The sequence below is a fragment of the Anomaloglossus baeobatrachus genome, chromosome 8 (assembly GCF_048569485.1).
Source record: "Anomaloglossus baeobatrachus isolate aAnoBae1 chromosome 8, aAnoBae1.hap1, whole genome shotgun sequence".
In the NCBI taxonomy this organism is placed as follows: Eukaryota; Metazoa; Chordata; class Amphibia; order Anura; family Aromobatidae; genus Anomaloglossus; species Anomaloglossus baeobatrachus.
The window spans coordinates 101171021-101188712 of NC_134360.1; the positions used below are offsets into that span (position 1 = coordinate 101171021).

Here is a 17692-nt window from a genome sequence, read left to right on the forward strand (position 1 = left end):
GGCACCCCCCAGCGGCAACAGATCTCCTGAAACACGTCCGGGTGAAGGGACCATTCCCCTGCGTCCATGCCCTGGCGACTGAGATAATCTGCTTCCCAGTTTTCCACGCCTGGGATGTGAACTGCAGAGATGGTGGAGGCCGTGGCTTCCACCCACATCAAAATCCGCCGGACTTCCTGGAAGGCTTGCCGACTGCGTGTGCCGCCTTGGTGGTTGATGTATGCCACCGCTGTGGAATTGTCCGACTGAATTCGGATCTGCTTGCCTTCCAGCCACTGCTGGAACGCTTTCAGGGCAAGATACACTGCCCGTATTTCCAGAACATTGATCTGAAGTGAGGACTCTTGCTGGGTCCACGTACCCTGAGCCCTGTGGTGGAGAAAAACCGCTCCCCACCCTGACAGACTCGCGTCCGTCGTGACCACCTCCCAGGATGGGGGTAGGAAGGATTTCCCCTTCGATAATGAAGTGGGAAGAAGCCACCACCGAAGGGAAGCTTTGGTCGCCTGAGAGAGGGAGACGTTCCTGTCGAGGGACGTCGGCTTCCTGTCCCATTTGCGTAGGATGTCCCATTGAAGAGGACGCAGGTGAAACTGCGCGAAAGGGACTGCCTCCATTGCTGCCACCATCTTCCCCAGGAAGTGCATGAGGCGCCTCAAGGGGTGTGACTGACCTTGAAGGAGAGATTGCACCCCCGTCTGTAGTGAACGCTGCTTGTTCAGCGGAAGCTTCACTATCGCTGAGAGGGTATGAAACTCCATGCCAAGATATGTCAGCGATTGGGCCGGTGTCAGATTTGACTTTGGAAAATTGATGATCCACCCGAAACTCTGGAGAGTCTCCAGGGTAGCGTCGAGGCTGTGTTGGCATGCCTCTTGAGAGGGTGCCTTGATCAACAGATCGTCCAAGTACGGGATCACCGAGTGACCCTGAGAGTGGAGGACCGCTACTACAGTAGCCATAACCTTGGTGAAAACCCGTGGGGCTGTTGCCAAGCCGAACGGCAGTGCCACGAACTGCAGGTGTTCGTTTTCTATGGCAAAGCGCAAGAAGCGCTGGTGCTCTGGAGCAATCGGTACGTGGAGATAAGCATCTTTGATATCGATCGATGCAAGGAAATCTCCTTGGGACATTGAGGCGATGACGGAGCGGAGGGATTCCATCCGGAACCGCCTGGTCTTTACGTGTTTGTTGAGAAGTTTCAGGTCCAGGACAGGACGGAAAGACCCGTCCTTCTTTGGGACCACAAACAAGTTGGAGTAAAAACCGTGGCCCTGTTGCTGAAGAGGAACAGGGACCACCACTCCTTCTGCCTTCAGAATGCCCAGCGCCTGCAGAAGAGCCTCGGCTCGCTCCGGAGGCGGGGATGACCTGAAGAATCGAGTCGGGGGACGAGAGGTGAACTCTATTTTGTAACCGTGAGACAGAATGTCTCTCACCCAACGGTCTTTTACCCGTGGCAGCCAGGTGTCGCAAAAGCGGGAGAGCCTGCCACCGACCGAGGATGCGGAGTGAGGAGGCCGAAAGTCATGAGGAGGCCGCTTTGGTAGCGGCACCTCCGGTGGTCTTTTTAGGACGTGACTTAGACCGCCATGCATCAGAGTTCCTTTGATCTTTCTGAGGCCTTTTGGACGAGGAGAATTGGGACCTGCCCGCGCCCCGAAAGGACCGAAACCTCGACTGCCCCCTCCTCTGTTGGGGTATGTTCGGTTTGGGCTGGGGTAAGGATGTATCCTTTCCCTTGGATTGTTTGATGATTTCATCCAAACGCTCGCCAAACAATCGGTCGCCAGAAATTGGCAAACTGGTTAAGCGCTTTTTGGAAGCAGAATCTGCCTTCCATTCCCGTAGCCACAAGGCCCTGCGTAGTACCACCGAATTGGCAGCTGCAACCGCCGTACGGCTCGCAGAGTCCAGGACAGCATTAATAGCGTAAGACGCAAATGCCGACGCCTGAGTGGTTATGGACGCCACCTGTGGCGCGGACGTGCGTGTGGCTGCATCAATTTGCGCTTGACCTGCTGAGATAGCTTGTAGCGCCCATACGGCTGCGAATGCTGGGGCAAAAGAAGCGCCGATAGCTTCATAGATGGATTTCAACCAGAGCTCCATCTGCCTGTCAGTGGCATCTTTGAGTGACGCCCCATCTTCCACTGCAAGTATGGATCTAGCTGCCAGTCTGGAGATTGGAGGATCCACTTTGGGACACTGAGCCCAACTTTTGACCACGTCAGGGGGAAAGGGATAACGTGTATCCTTAAGGCGCTTAGAAAAACGCTTATCTGGACAAGCATGGTGATTCTGGACTGCCTCTCTGAAATCAGAGTGGTCCAGAAACATACTCTGTGTACGCTTGGGAAACCTGAAACGGAATTTCTCCTGCTGAGAAGCCGACTCCTCCGCCGGAGGAGCTGAGGGAGAAATATCCAGCATTAGATTGATGGACGCAATAAGATCGTTCACTATGGCGTCCCCGTCAGGAGTATCAAGATTGAGAGCGGCCTCAGGATCAGAATCCTGATCAACTGTCTCCGCTTCATCAACCAGAGATTCCCCCCTCTGAGACCCTGCACAATATGATGATGTCGAGGGAAATTCTAAGCGAGCTCGCTTAGTCGGCCTGGGGCTGGGGTCTGTGTCAGAACCCTCAGCCTGGGACCCATGAGATACCCCGGGAGGACATTGTTGGTCCAACTGAGGTGGGCCAGGAAACAAAGAATCAACAGAGTCCCTGTGCTGAGATACCGGCCTGGACTGCAAGGCTTCTAGTATCTTAGCCATAGTCTCAGAGAGTTTTGCAAACTCCGTCCCCGTCACCTGGACAGTGTCAGCAGGTGGCTCCCCCTGGGCCCCTCTTAGCAGAGGCTCTGGCTGAGTAAGTGCCACAGGGGCCGAACAGTGCACACAATGAGGGTCAGTGGAACCTGCCGGTAGCGGGGTCGTACATGCGGCGCAGGCAGCATAAAAAGCCTGTGTTTTGGCACCCCTGCCTTTCGTGGGCGCCATGCTATTATCTTCCCTGAGCAACACAATAGGGTATATAGCCAGAAATCAACTGTGCACCATACAGTGTAAAATATATATACCATAAACATATAATGTTACACTACTGCACAATGGGGCTAGCACCACAGGTGCTGCTTACCACCCGCTTAAAGCGGTTGTGAGGCCACCAGAGTCCCTGCCTGGGTCTCCCAGACTTTGTCCCCCTCTGCAGCGTCCGAGGAGCTGACAGGAATGGCTGCCGGCGTCCTGAGGAGAGGAGGGAGCCGTGGGCGTGACCCAGAAAGTGCGGGAACTGGTGCCCGCACTGTGCACAGTGAGAGGGGTGGAGTATGCAAAGCATGCTCCTGCCCTCAGTGCTGCTCGTTCTGTGCAGCGTCCCGCCCTTCCCCTGCCTGTCAGGGCTGGGGGTGGGAATTAAGGAAACTAGGCCGCAAAAAGCCGGGGACTCTAGTAATAAACGCGGCCGCCGTAAAAGCGCGGCCGGCGTGGAAGTCCCCGGCGCACTACAAGTCCCAGCCGCGCCGCGGTGTTTCCATGGCAGCGGCGGTAAGTGCGGCAGTCCCTATACATAAACACACTCAGCAACGCTGAGTGTGTAATGGCACATATTAACCCGGTCAGCGCCGCGGTCCCCGGTGCACTAGCACACCCAGCAAAGCTGGAGTGTTGCTGTGCGCTGTCCCCACAGGGATACAGAGTACCTCCAAGTAGCAGGGCCATGTCCCTGAACGATACCCGGCTCCTATCCAGCAGGCTCCACAGGAGTTGTGGATGAAGCACGGTCTCAGTGCCTGGAGACCGATAGGATCCCACTTCACCCAGAGCCCTGAGGGGGATGGGGAAGGAAAACAGCATGTGGGCTCCAGCCTCCGTACCCGCAATGGATACCTCAACCTTAACCACACCGCCGACAAGAGTGGGGTGAGAAGGGAGCATGCTGGGGGCCCTATATGGGCCCACTTTTCTTCCATCCGATATAGTCAGCAGCTGCTGCTGACCAATCTGTGGAGCTGTGCGTGCATGTCTGCCTCCTTCGCACAAAGCAAAAAACTGAGGAGCCCGTGGGAGCACGGGGGGTGTATAGGCAGAAGGGGAGGGGCTTTACACTTTTAGTGTAATACTTTGTGCGGCCTCCGGAGGCATAGCCTATACACCCAATTGTCTGGGTCTCCCAATGGAGCGACAAAGAAAAAACAAATCTGTGCTAAAAAGTACATAGCCTTGCGTGTGCCACCACTTTCCAAATGCCATTGTCGTGATAATTTTGCTTCACCAGTGTAGGATTATAATGTTATGGATAATTTCTCCTTAATTATACTTATTATACTCATATGTTTGTATTGTACATTTGTTTGTAATAAAAGGGTCTGTCCAAGATCTATATAAATGTAAAATGATTCTGTATTTAATGTAAAAAAACAAGCACTTTTGTAATATACTTAAGTCTAAAATTCCAGCCTTTACTTACCCTCAACTCCGGGGAAAAGCTCTGCTCCACCCGCAGCTGTTAGAGGCTGGCCCCGGCTGTGTGTCACATCCATTATGCAGGGCTGTGGAGTCTGAGTCTGAGTCAGAGCTCATTTTGGTGGAGTCGGAATAAAATGCACCGACTCAGACTCCAAAGAAGGGAATTTTGTTACTTACCGTAAATTCCTTTTCTTCTAGCTCTTATTGGGAGACCCAGACGATTGGTGTATAGCACTGCCTCCGGAGGCCACACAAAGCAATTACACTTAAAAGTGTAAGGCCCCTCCCCTTCTGGCTATACACCCCCAGTGGGATCACTGGCTCACCAGTTTTAGTGCAAAAGCAAGAAGGAGGAAAGCCAATAACTGGTTTAAACAAATTCACTCCGAGTAACATCGGAGAACTGAAAACCGTTCAACATGAACAACATGTGTACCCGCAAACAAACCAAAAATCCCGAAGGACAACAGGGCGGGTGCTGGGTCTCCCAATAAGAGCTAGAAGAAAAGGAATTTACGGTAAGTAACAAAATTCCCTTCTTCTTCGGCGCTCTATTGGGAGACCCAGACGATTGGGACGTCCAAAAGCAGTCCCTGGGTGGGTAAAGAAATACCTCATGTTAGAGCTGCAAGACAGCCCTCCCCTACGGGGAGGCAACTGCCGCCTGCAGGACTCTTCTACCTAGGCTGGCGTCCGCCGAAGCATAGGTATGCACCTGATAATGTTTGGTGAAAGTGTGCAGACTCGACCAGGTAGCTGCCTGGCACACCTGTTGAGCCGTAGCCTGGTGTCGTAATGCCCAGGATGCACCCACGGCTCTGGTAGAATGGGCCTTCAGCCCTGATGGAACCGGAAGCCCAGCAGAACGGTAGGCTTCAAGAATTGGTTCCTTGATCCATCGAGCCAGGGTGGCCTTAGAAGCCTGCGACCCTTTGCGCTTACCAGCGACAAGGACAAAGAGTGCATCCGAACGGCGCAAGGGCGCCGTGCGGGAAATGTAGATTCTGAGTGCTCTCACCAGATCTAACAAATGTAAATCCTTCTCATACCGATGAACTGCATGAGGACAAAACGAAGGCAAAGAGATATCCTGATTAAGATGAAAAGAGGATACCACCTTCGGGAGAAACTCCTGAATGGGGCGCAGCACTACCTTGTCCTGGTGGAAGACCAGGAAGGGAGTCTTGGATGACAGCGCTGCCAGCTCAGACACTCTCCGAAGAGATGTGATCGCTACCAGAAAAGCCACGTTCTGGGATAGTCTAGAAAGTGAAACCTCCCTCAGAGGCTCGAAGGGCGGCTTCTGGAGGGCATAGTACCCTGTTCAGATCCCATGGATCTAACGGCCGCTTGCACGGGGGAACGATATGGCAAACCCCCTGTAGGAACGTGCGCACCATAGGAAGGCGTGCCAAACGCCTCTGAAAAAAGACGAATAGCGCCGATACCTGACCTTTAAGGGAGCCGAGCGCCAAACCTTTTTCTAACCCAGATAGCAGGAAATAAAAAAAGGTAGGCAATGCAAATGGCCAGGGAGACACTCCCTGAGCAGAGCACCAGGATAAGAATATCCTCCACGTTCTGTGGTTCTTAGCGGACGTGGGCTTCCTAGCCTGTCTCATGGTGGCAACGACCCCGTGGAATAATCCTGAAGACGCTAGGATCCAGGACTCAATGGCCACACAGTCAGATTCAGGGCCGCGGAATTCCGATGGAAAAAAACGGCCCTTGGGACAGCAAGTCTGGTCGGTCTGGTAGTGCCCACGGTTGGCCGACCGTGAGCTGCCACAGATCCGGATACCACGCCCTCCTCGGCCAGTCTGGGGCGACGAGTATGACGCGGCTGCAATCGGATCTGATTTTGCGTAGCACTCTAGGCAAGGGTGCCAGAGGTGGAAACACATAAGGGAGCCGGAACTGCGACCAATCTTGCGCTAGGGCGTCTGCCGCCAGCGCTCTTTGATCGCGAGACCGTGCCATGAAGGTTGGGACCTTGTTGTTGTGCCGGGGCGCCATTAGGTCGACGTCCGGCCTTCCCCAGCGGCGACAGATTTCCTGAAACACGTCCGGGTGAAGGGACCATTCCCCTGCGTCCATGCCCTGGCGACTGAGGAAGTCTGCCTCCCAGTTTTCTACGCCGGGGATGTGAACTGCGGATATGGTGGAGGCCGTGGCATCCACCCACATCAGAATCCGCCGGACTTCCTGGAAGGCTTGCCGACTGCGTGTCCCCCCTTGGTGATTGATGTATGCCACCGCTGTGGACTTGTCCGATTGAATTCGGATCTGCTTTCTTTCCAGCCACTGCTGGAAGGCTAGTAGGGCAAGATACACTGCTCTGATTACCAGAACATTGATCTGAAGGGTGGACTCCTGCTGAGTCCACGGACCCTGAGCCCTGTGGTGGAGAAAAACGCTCCCCACCCTGACAGACTCGCGTCTGTCGTGACCACCGCCCAAGACGGTGGTAGGAAGGATCTTCCCTGTGATAATGAGGTGGGAAGAAGCCACCATTGCAGAGAGTCCTTGCCGTCTGTGAAAGGGATACTTTCCTGTACAGGGATGTTGACTTCCCGTCTCATTGGCGGAGAATGTCCCATTGAAGTGAACGCAGATGAAACTGCGCAAACGGAACCGCCTCCATTGCCGCCACTATCTTCCCGAGGAAGTGCATGAGGCGTCTTAAGAAGTGCGACTGACCTTTAAGGAGAGTCTGCACCCCAGTCTGTAGTGACCGCTGCTTGTCCAGCGGAAGCTTCACTACCGCTGAGAGGGTATGAAACTCCATGCCAAGATACGTTAGTGATTGGGTCGTGACAGGTTTGACTTTGAGAAGTTGATGATCCACCCGAATGTCTGGAGAGTCTCCAGCGCAACATTCAGGCTGAGTTGGCATGCCTGTTGAGAGGGTGCCTTGACAAGTATATCGTCCAAGTAAGGGATCACAGAGTGTCCCTGTGAGTGCAAGACTGCTACCACTGCCGTCATGACCTTGGCGAACACCCCTGGGGCTGTCGCCAGCCCGAATGGCAGAGCTACGAACTGAAGCTGGTCGTTTCCTATCACGAAATGTAGAAAAACATTGGTGCTCTGTAGCAATCGGCACGTGGAGATAAGCATCTTAGATGTCTATTGATGCTAGGAAATTTCCTTGAGACATTGAGGCAATGACGGAGCGGAGGGTATCATCCGGAACCGCCTGGCCTCCACGTGCTTGTTGAGCAGTTTTAGGTCCAGAACGGAACGGAAAGAGCCATCCTTGTTTGGCACCACAACCAGATTGGAGGAAAACCGTGTCTTGTTCCTGAAGAGGAACCGGGATTACCACTCCTTCTGCCTGCAGAAGAGCATCTGCTCGGTGGGGATGTGGGGACGTTCTGAAGAATCGAGTCGGAGGACGAGAACAGAACTCTGTCCTGTGCACGTGGGCACACTGTCCCTCACCCACCGGTCTGTGACCTGTGGCAGCTAAATGTCGCCAAAGGCGAGCGAGTCTGCCATCAACCGCGGATGCGGAAAGATGAGAGAGCTGAGAGTCATGAGGAGACCGCCTTGGTAGCGGTTCCTCCGGCTGCCTTCCTTGGGCGTGATTGAGCCCGGCCGGCAGCTGAGCCCCTCTGAGGCTTTTCAGCCCTTTTGGACGAGGACAATTGGGACCTGCCCGAGCCTGGGAAGGACCGAAACCTCGGCTGTCCTTCCAGGACAGCATTAATAGGGTAAGTCGCAATGCAGACATTGCGAGGTTACGGACGCCCCTGCGGCACAGATGTACTTGTGCTCAAGACCAGCTGCACAAGAACAGCTGAAAAGCTTAGGGTGCCCATACGGCTGTGAATGCCGGAGCAACCGACACGCCGATAGCCTCACAGACAGATTTCAACCAGAGTCCATCTGTCTGTTAATGGCATCTGTAAGTGAAGTCCCATCTCCACTGCAACTGTGGCTCTAGCCGCAAGCCTGGAGATTGGAGAATCCACCTTTGGACCCTGGGTCCAACGCCTGACCACGTCAGGGGGAAAGTGATAACGTGTATCCTTAATACGTTTGGAGAAAACGCTTATCTGGTAAGCGTGGTGTTTCTGGACTGCTTCTCTGAAGTCAGCGTGGCCAGAACACTACTCAATATACGTTTGAGTTTGAAATGGGACTTCTCCTGCTGTGAAGCTGACTCCTCCGCTGGGGGAGCTGAGGGAGAAAAGATCCAACATTCCATTGATGGACGCTATAGGATCATTCCTTATGGCGTCACCATCCGGTGTATCCGGAGTGAGAGCGGTGTCAGGATCAAAGTCCTGATGAGCTACGTCTACCTCATCATACAGAGAGCCTCCTGGGACCCCCCCGGAGCACCGATTTTTAATCCAAGTGAGGGTGGCCAGGGAGCAATGATCCAGATTGCCCATGGCCTGTCCGGACTGCAAGTCTCTATCCCATTGCAACTCCGTCCCTGTCCTTGGACAGGGTTGAGAGGTGGTTCTTTTGGCCACGTCAAGTAGAGACCCCGGCTGACCAAGTGCTACAGGGGAGCATTGCACCCAATGGGGAGCAGTGCCGTGGAACAGTATCACATGCAGCAAAAACAGCATCGAAAGCCTGTGTTGCTTATATGCTGCTGCCGACTTATAGAGCCAAGAATGGCGACCGTACAGTGCAATGTATATCATACAAGCATAAAGTACAAATGAACACTGCAGCACATGCAATACAAGCAGCATAGAAAGCCTGCTTTTCTGCTGCTGTAGACTAGCCATCTAGGGGAATATAGCCCAGAATAGCGACCATACAGTGCAATGTATAGCATACAAGCATAAGTACAAATGAACACTGCAACACCTGCAATACAAGCAGCATAGAAAAAAACCTGTGCCTCAGCACCCTTGCTTTTCTGCTGCTGTAGTCTAGCCATTCTATGGCGAATATAGCCAAGACTAGTGACCGTACAGTGCAGTGTACAGCATACAAGCATAAATACACCTGAACACTTCAGTACGTGCAATACAAGCAGCATAGAAAGCCTGTGCCGTAGCACCCCTGCTTTCCTGCTGCTGATGTGTCGCCATCTAAGAGGGCATATAGCCCGAAAAAGCGACCTATGCAGTGTACTTAAATACAAATAGACAAAACTGCGGTATTTAGTGTCAGCACCCCAGGTGCCGCTTACCGCCCGCCTATAAGCGGGTGTGTGGTCGCCCCATTCCTGTTGGTTGCCCAGAGTCCGTTCTCCCAGCTCGGGCTGCAGGAATGGCTGCCGGCGTCCTTCCCCAGCTCGTGTGAGTAGGGGCGGGCCGTGGGCGTGCCCCGAGTCAGAGCGGGAAACCTGGCGTCCCACAGTGTCTAGTGAGAGGGCTGGAGCATGTAAATAAGGCTCCAGCCCTCGGCGCTGCTGAGTGTACAGCGTCTCTCCCCTACCCTGATTGACAGGGTGGGGGCGGGAACGAAGCTGAGTTAGGCCGCAAAAGCCGGGGACTGGATTTATGAGCGCCGCCGCCGTAAAAGCGCGGTCGGCGCTAAGTCCCCGGCGCACTACAAGTCCCAGCCGCGCCGCCGCTCACGGAGCGTCCGGCGTGGTAGTTCCCAATAAATAAAGTCACTCAGCTAGGCTGCAGTGACTGTAACCCTTTACTGTCCCCGGCGCACTAGCACACCCAGCAAGTCTGGAGTGTGCTGTGCCTGTGTGTACGGGGACACAGAGTACCTGAATGGTGCAGGGCCATGTCCCTGAACGGCACTCCCGCTCCACATCCAGCAGGTTCAATGGGTCTGTGGATGGAGCCCGGCCTCAGGGCTTTGGGGCCGGTAAGATCCCACTTCCTCAGAGCCCCTCAGGGGGATGGGGAAGGAAAACAGCATGTGGGCTCCAGCCGCCGTACCAGCAATAGGTACCTCAACCTTACAAACCACCGGTGGGGTGAGAAGGGAGCATGCTGGGGGCCCCATATGGGCCCTCTTTTCTTCCATCCGATATAGTCAGCAGCTACTGCTGACTAAACAGTGGAGCTATGCGTGGATGTCTGACCTCCTTCGCACAAAGCCGAAAACTGGTGAGCCAGTGATCCCACTGGGGGTGTATAGCCAGAAGGGGAGGGGCCTTACACTTTTAAGTGTAATTGCTTTGTGTGGCCTCCGGAGGCAGTGCTATACACCAATCGTCTGGGTCTCCCAATAGAGCGCCGAAGAAAATATATAATTCATTGGGGACAGTAGTGCAATGCAGAATGTGCTGAATATTTTACTAAATAATAACATTTATTACTTACAGCAAGATGGAATTGCAGCTGTATATTGCTCAGGCCAAAAAACTACTACTACTCCAGCAGGATAAAGCTAAACCCCCACTAGGTGGAGGCATCACAGGTGCAGGGGGAGCCATTCACACTCACTTCCAAATATGGAGGAGGTAATGGCTGGATGGTAAAACTGCACACTAGTGGCTTGCATATAGTATGGGCGTCACCTAATAGGCTGCGGGTTTGTGACTGTGCGTTTGCTAGTGTGAACAGTGCTCTATGCAAGCCACTAGTGTGCAGTTTTACCATCGCATTGTATTGTAAATATGCAATACAATTATATATATATATATATATATATATATATATATATATATATATATATATATATATATTATATATATATATGAGACACACACACACACACACAAGATATATATGTAATCTAGTGTATATTACACAGTGCATTACATATTTACAATTACAGTTTGTGTTCTAAAGTTGTATTCCAATAAGTATATTTTATGTTCTATCCAAATATCTTGATTATTGTATCATAAAAATTATTAAATGTCTGATGTTCACATACACATGTTCATGTACTACAATAAATTTTTCACCTAACTATAAGCAATATATGTAGGAGTCGAAGTCGGTGCAAGAGAAATTGAGGAGTCTGAGTCGGAGTTGAAGGTTTGGCTTACCGACTCCACAGCCCTGCCATTATGTGCCAATAATAGGGTGATTTCTCCCCGAGACCCCACTCCGTACACTTGCAACCATCTTGTGCCATAGATGTGTGGCAGATATAGGTAAGGGGTAAAGGAACAGGTGCTTAGCAGACTTAAAAAAGGGCAGACCGAGAATCCAACTGGAAACTTTGCCAAGACCAAAAGAGGATGGAGTCTAGGCATCCTAGATCCTTTCACTTAGGCTGGGGCCACACTGGGACTACTGCGATCCACTTGCATGACACTCGGCTCGTGCTGGCAGTACAGCAGAGCCGAGTGTCATGCGTGTGTCCTTGCAACTGAGGTCCGTTCGTGCGAGCAGACCTCAGCTGTGGGGGGCGGGCCGGCACTCAGGAGGGGAGGGAGGGATTTATCTCCCTCTCTCCTGCGTAGCCGGCTATTGCCATTCTCGCACTGCACTAGCGGTACACCGGTGTACCGCGAGTGCAATGCGATTTTTCTCTCGCCCCATTCACTTGAATGGGTGCGAGAGAAAGTCTCGCATTACAGTTGCAGCATGCTGCGATTGTTTTCTCAGTCCGATTAGGGCTGAGAAAATAATCGCCCATGTGTACTGACACACAGGCTAGAATTGGTCCGAGGGGAATGCGATGTTTTATCGCACTCCACTCGCACTGTTTTTCTCGCCGTGTGGCTTAGGCCTTACTTTCCCTCCCCCAGACATTCCCTCGTCATCAGCAAGAATGAGAAGACACGCTCTAATAAGGGACGCACTAAGGGATAAAGGATCCGGTAGAGGGCTTGGAGGAAAGTAGATACTGGAATAACATTTCCCGATAAACAACTCTCAGAAGCATTCCTAAAATATCAAACAAAACTCAAAAAAATAATGGGAATAATGGGATTTTCAATATTGTCCTCCATATGGAATAATACAGACTATACAGAGGTTCATAAATTGCAAGGTTTTGATCTATGGCAAAGTAAACTTTTTAGTAATAACTAGTTGAAGACTTTTCAGGAATTTCAAGAACTTAATCCCCTTGACAATAGGTTCTACCAGTACCTGCAGGTAAGGCATGGCATGCTTCTGCTACAAAGCAACAAAACTCTGGTCAGGTGGATAAATCTCTCCTTCTAGACCTTGCAATTAACAAAGGTACAACCGGGGAAATTAGATCACTAATAAAAATACTTGATGGAACGTATTCTGATGCAGAGGAATTGCTCCCTAAGAACTATATGGGAAAGGGGTGTAGGCCCCCTCTGCAATGATAAATGGAATTAATGGCAAGTTAATGGAAAGTAATGGCGGGTATGGACTTTTTAGTGAAAAATATTGAACCATGTTAACATTTACCCAAATATCCATGGCTTGTGCTATCATTATTAGTCTTAAAGGAGTATTCTCATAATATGAAACTGGTAAAGATAGAGAGCATTAAAATAAGTTTCCAATTTACTTGCTTTATCTCCCAGCTGTTATTCTATCTTAGTGTGCAGCCTGTTTCCACCACAGCCTGTCAATCATAGGACGCACGACAAGAAGAGGCCACTGGGAGCCTGCTTTGTGTTTTATAGAAAAACATAACTGGCTGCAATAACATAGCCAATGTCTGATTTAAGCATCAATGTCATAACCGTAGCACCAACATTTACATAGACCTTCCAATATTAGAAGTGAACAGATCTTATATTAATCCACAATATAAAGCTGAGAGTAGACCACTGAATTCCTAATCACAGCTTCCAGTCATGTCTTGAACGCATCAGTTCTATATATGTTGCACTTACTTTGCCTTCATCCCAGGCTTGACTTCAACAGTTTTATCTGATGCATGTACAACACGCACAATCACCTCTCCAGCCTCAGGATTTGCTTGTCTACGAAGAAATTCATTAACTCTGTTCTCCAAAAAGGTGCCCAACCTTGTAGTTGGCAGCCCTGTGGAAAAGGCAAGCAAGTCTTAACACTGAAAATGCCAAGTTTCCGGCAGCATTTTCACTGCTTTTTCTCACTTACTCTTAGCAGAAAACTTGTTCTCTTTTCTGGTGCGACCAGTTTTCTTTAGGCAGCCATCACACACAAAACTGCAGTTGAGAATTGAAATCACAATTTTAGAAAACAAAATAAAATTGTTTAGTCACAAGATTGACACTGCCATGAGAAAGGGGGAGTCTCCGAAATGCTGCAGCATGCCAAGATCCAGGGGCAGAAAGGAACACTTAGGGGGTATAGATTATATAGTATTTACAAAAATAAAAACGTACATACGAAGAAATGTAACATTAATACACTTAAGTAATATTCAAGAACATAGGCAAGACTAAGTTTCAGCAGACTTTAGTGTAATTCTAACTTTACAATGGCAAATGTGGTAACTATAACATGACATCCACATCATCTGACCAAATTATTTTGTGAGTTCCTGTATAACAACATAAAGGAACAATATTATACTAAAGCCATATAGTGCCAGCCACTTCATTATGTGTATATACATATATACACACATATATCATATTATATATATATATATATATATATATATATATATATATATATATATATATATATATATATATATATATATATATATATATATATATGCACACACTCACATATATATACATACACACATATATTATATATATATATATATATATATATATATATATATGCACACACTCACATATATATACATACACACATATATTATATATATATATATATATATATATATATATATATATATATATATATATATATATATATATATATATATATTATATATATTATTATATATATATTATATACAGGGAGATATAGATAGATAGATAGATAGATAGAACCATAATGAAGTGGCTGGCACTATATGGCTTTAGTATAATTATGTTCCTTTATGTTGTTATACAGGAACTCACAAAATAATTTGGTGTCACTTCTGGGTGTCATTGTAGTTGTGTCCATTGTTTACCCTTCGTCTCAGTTTTTATCATCTGTATTTCAACAGTTTTCATATACAGAAACAAAAAATGGAAACTGCATTATGATCTGTAACTTTATGAAAAACTGACGTTGCTGGCAGCTGTGCAAGAGAAAAATCACTAATATCTAAATGAAACCTGGGTGGGTGGAGAAGAGAAAACATGCAAACTTACCCTGTTGGCCAAATGGTCTCATTGTGCAGGACACAAATTTGGTGCATTTTTCGACCACATTCCAAGCATTCCACAAACCTAAAATATTCGAAAGTTACACTGGCTTTAGTATCTTTACGGGCTCTATTAAGATGCTAATTTACTGACATTTACTGCTTTTATCTTGAGGTATATGTAAACCTCCTTGCTAGCTTTATTTCTTGTAAAAGGTTTGTAGAAAGGGAGAGAATAATAACATTTGGGTTCATTCAGATTGTAACAGAAAATACTATACAGGTCCTATGTCGCAGCAGATTTTTTTTTCTGACACAATAGTGATGCAGGTTTTGTTACCATTGGTATTTGAATTTCAAATGAGGTTTGAAAGCCCCATACACATTAACTAGTTTCTGCACTGGTCAGTAACCATGTCTCAGCTGGGTACCAGTCACCTTTTTGTCAGGATGATCTTATGGCTTCTGTAAGTGCAACCATCAGATCTGCTGTATTACTTATCCTGCTGCCTCAAATGCTGGGCTCAGTGCTTGTGCCGATTCTGGCAATTTAATCCTCAGTCTGCCACATAATAGCAATCGCACCATCTAGATTATTAGAAAGAATGAAGCTGCTACTTTTATTACCCACCAGCAAAAAAAATTGTGGGTGGCAATGGACTGCTATGGTAGCTAGGCTGCCAACTTACTAATCCTTTTAGATGAGACCTAAGGCACGGTCTAATTAGGTGGTTCGGCGTGTTGTGGACGAGCATAATACACTGCAATATACAAGTACTGCAGTGTATTATATATTATATGTGAGATCAAGCTCACGGCAGATTACTAGTGGGACTATACATCTAGGAAAAAAAAAACTTTCAATAATGTATTTAAAAAGAAGGGAATTTTGTTACTTACCGTAAATTCCTTTTCTTCTAGCTCTTATTGGGAGACCCAGACGATTGGGGTATAGCTACTGCCTCCGGAGGCCACACAAAGCACTACACTAAAAAGTGCAAGGCCCCTCCCCTTCTGGCTATACCCCCCCGTGGTATCACGGGTTCTCCAGTTTTAGTGCCAAAGCAAGAAGGAGGAAAGCCAATAACTGGTTTAAACAAATTAACTCCGAGTAACATCGGAGAACTGAAAAACCGTTCAACATGAACAACATGTGTACCCGCAAACAACAAAAACATCCCGAAGGACAACAGGGCGGGTGCTGGGTCTCCCAATAAGAGCTAGAAGAAAAGGAATTTACGGTAAGTAACAAAATTCCCTTCTTCTTCAGCGCTCTATTGGGAGACCCAGACGATTGGGACGTCCAAAAGCTGTCCCTGGGTGGGTAAAGAAATACCTCATGTTAGGGCTGCAAAACAGCCCTCCCCTACGGGGGTGTCACTGCCGCCTGCAGGACTCTTCTACCTAAGCTGGCATCCGCCGAAGCATAGGTATGCACCTGATAATGCTTGGTGAAAGTGTGCAGACTGGACCAGGTAGCTGCCTGGTACACTTGTTGAGCCGAAGCCTGGTGTCGTAATGCCCAGGACGCACCCACGGCTCTGGTTGAGTGGGCTTTTAGCCCTGAAGGAACCGGAAGCCCCGCAGAACGGTAGGCCTCTAGAATTGGTTCTTTGATCCATCGAGCCAGGGTGGCTTTAGAAGCCTGCAACCCCTTGCGCGGACCAGCGACAAGGACAAAAAGTGCATCGGAACGGCGCATGGGCGCCGTGCGGGAAATGTAGAGTCTGAGTGCTCTCACCAGATCTAACAAACGTAAGTCCTTTTCATACCGGTGAACCGGATGAGGACAAAAGGAAGGCAAGGATATATCCTGATTAAGATGAAATGAGGATACGACCTTAGGGAGAAACTCCGGAATGGGGCGCAGCACTACCTTGTCCTGGTGGAACACCAGGAAGGGAGCCTTGGATGACAGAGCTGCCAGCTCAGACACTCGCCGAAGCGATGTGATCGCAACGAGAAACGCCACCTTCTGTGACAGGCGAGAAAGGAAACTTCCTTCAGAGGCTCGAAAGGCGGCTTCTGGAGAGCAACTAATACCCTGTTGAGATCCCATGGATCTAACGGCCGCTTGTACGGGGGTACGATATGACAGACCCCCTGTAGGAACGTGCGCACCTTAGAAAGACGTGCTAGACGCTTCTGAAAAAAACACGGATAGTGCCGAGACTTCCCCCTTAAGGAAGCCGAGCGACAAGCCCTTTTCTAACCCCGATTGCAGGAAGGAAAGAAAAGTAGGCAATGCAAATGGCCAGGGAGACACTCCCTGAGCCGAGCACCAGGTTAAGAAAATCTTCCACGTTCTGTGGTAGATCTTAGCAGAGGTGGACTTCCTAGCCTGTTTCATGGTGGCAACGACCCCTTGGGATAATCCTGAAGACGCTAGGATCCAGGACTCAATGGCCACACAGTCAGGTTCAGGGCCGCAGAATTCCGATGGAAAAACGGCCCTTGGGACAGTAAGTCTGGCCAGCCTGGTAGTGACCACGGTCGGCCGACCGTGAGATGCCACAGATCCGGGTACCACGATCTCCTCGGCCAGTCTGGGGCGACGAGTATGACGCGGCTGCAATCGGATCTGATTTTTTGCGCAGTACTCTGGGCAAGAGTGCCAGAGGTGGAAACACATATGTGAGCCGGAACTGCGACCAATCTTGCACTAAGGCGTCTGCCGCCAGAGCTCTGTGATCGCGCGATCGTGCCATAAATGCCGGGACCTTGTTGTTGTGCCGAGACGCCATTAGGTCGACGTCCGGCACCCCCCAGCGGCGACAGATTTCCTGAAACACGTCCGGGTGAAGGGACCATTCCCCTGCGTCCATACCCTGGCGACTGAGGAAGTCTGCTTCCCAGTTTTCTACGCCCGGGATGTGAACTGCGGATATGGTGGATGCTGTGTCCTCCACCCACATGAGGATTCGCCGGACTTCCTGGAAGGCTTGCCGACTGCGCGTCCCTCCTTGGTGGTTGATGTATGCCACCGCTGTGGAGTTGTCCGACTGGATTCGGATCTGCTCTCTTTCTAGCCACTGCTGGAAAGCTAGTAGGGTAAGATACCCTGCCCCAATTTCCAGAACATTGATCTGAAGGGTGGACTCCTGCTGAGTCCACGTCCCCTGAGCCCTGTGGCGGAGACAAACTG

The 17692-nt window shown here is 49.6% G+C and overlaps 1 protein-coding gene across 4 annotated transcripts in view; it reads right to left on the bottom strand.

Annotated features, from left to right (window-relative positions):
• The window catches only part of EP300 (EP300 lysine acetyltransferase), a 508128-nt gene that overhangs the window by 65221 nt on the left and 425215 nt on the right, over positions 1-17692 (bottom strand). For all 4 annotated transcript variants that reach the window (XM_075321927.1, XM_075321925.1, XM_075321926.1 and 1 more), the window contains exons 22-24: positions 14555-14632; positions 13416-13483; positions 13187-13337 (exon numbers count right to left, since the gene is read on the bottom strand). In XM_075321927.1, coding sequence (XP_075178042.1) covers positions 13187-13337; positions 13416-13483; positions 14555-14632 — 297 coding nt within the window. The remainder of the gene's footprint in view (positions 1-13186; positions 13338-13415; positions 13484-14554; positions 14633-17692) is intronic.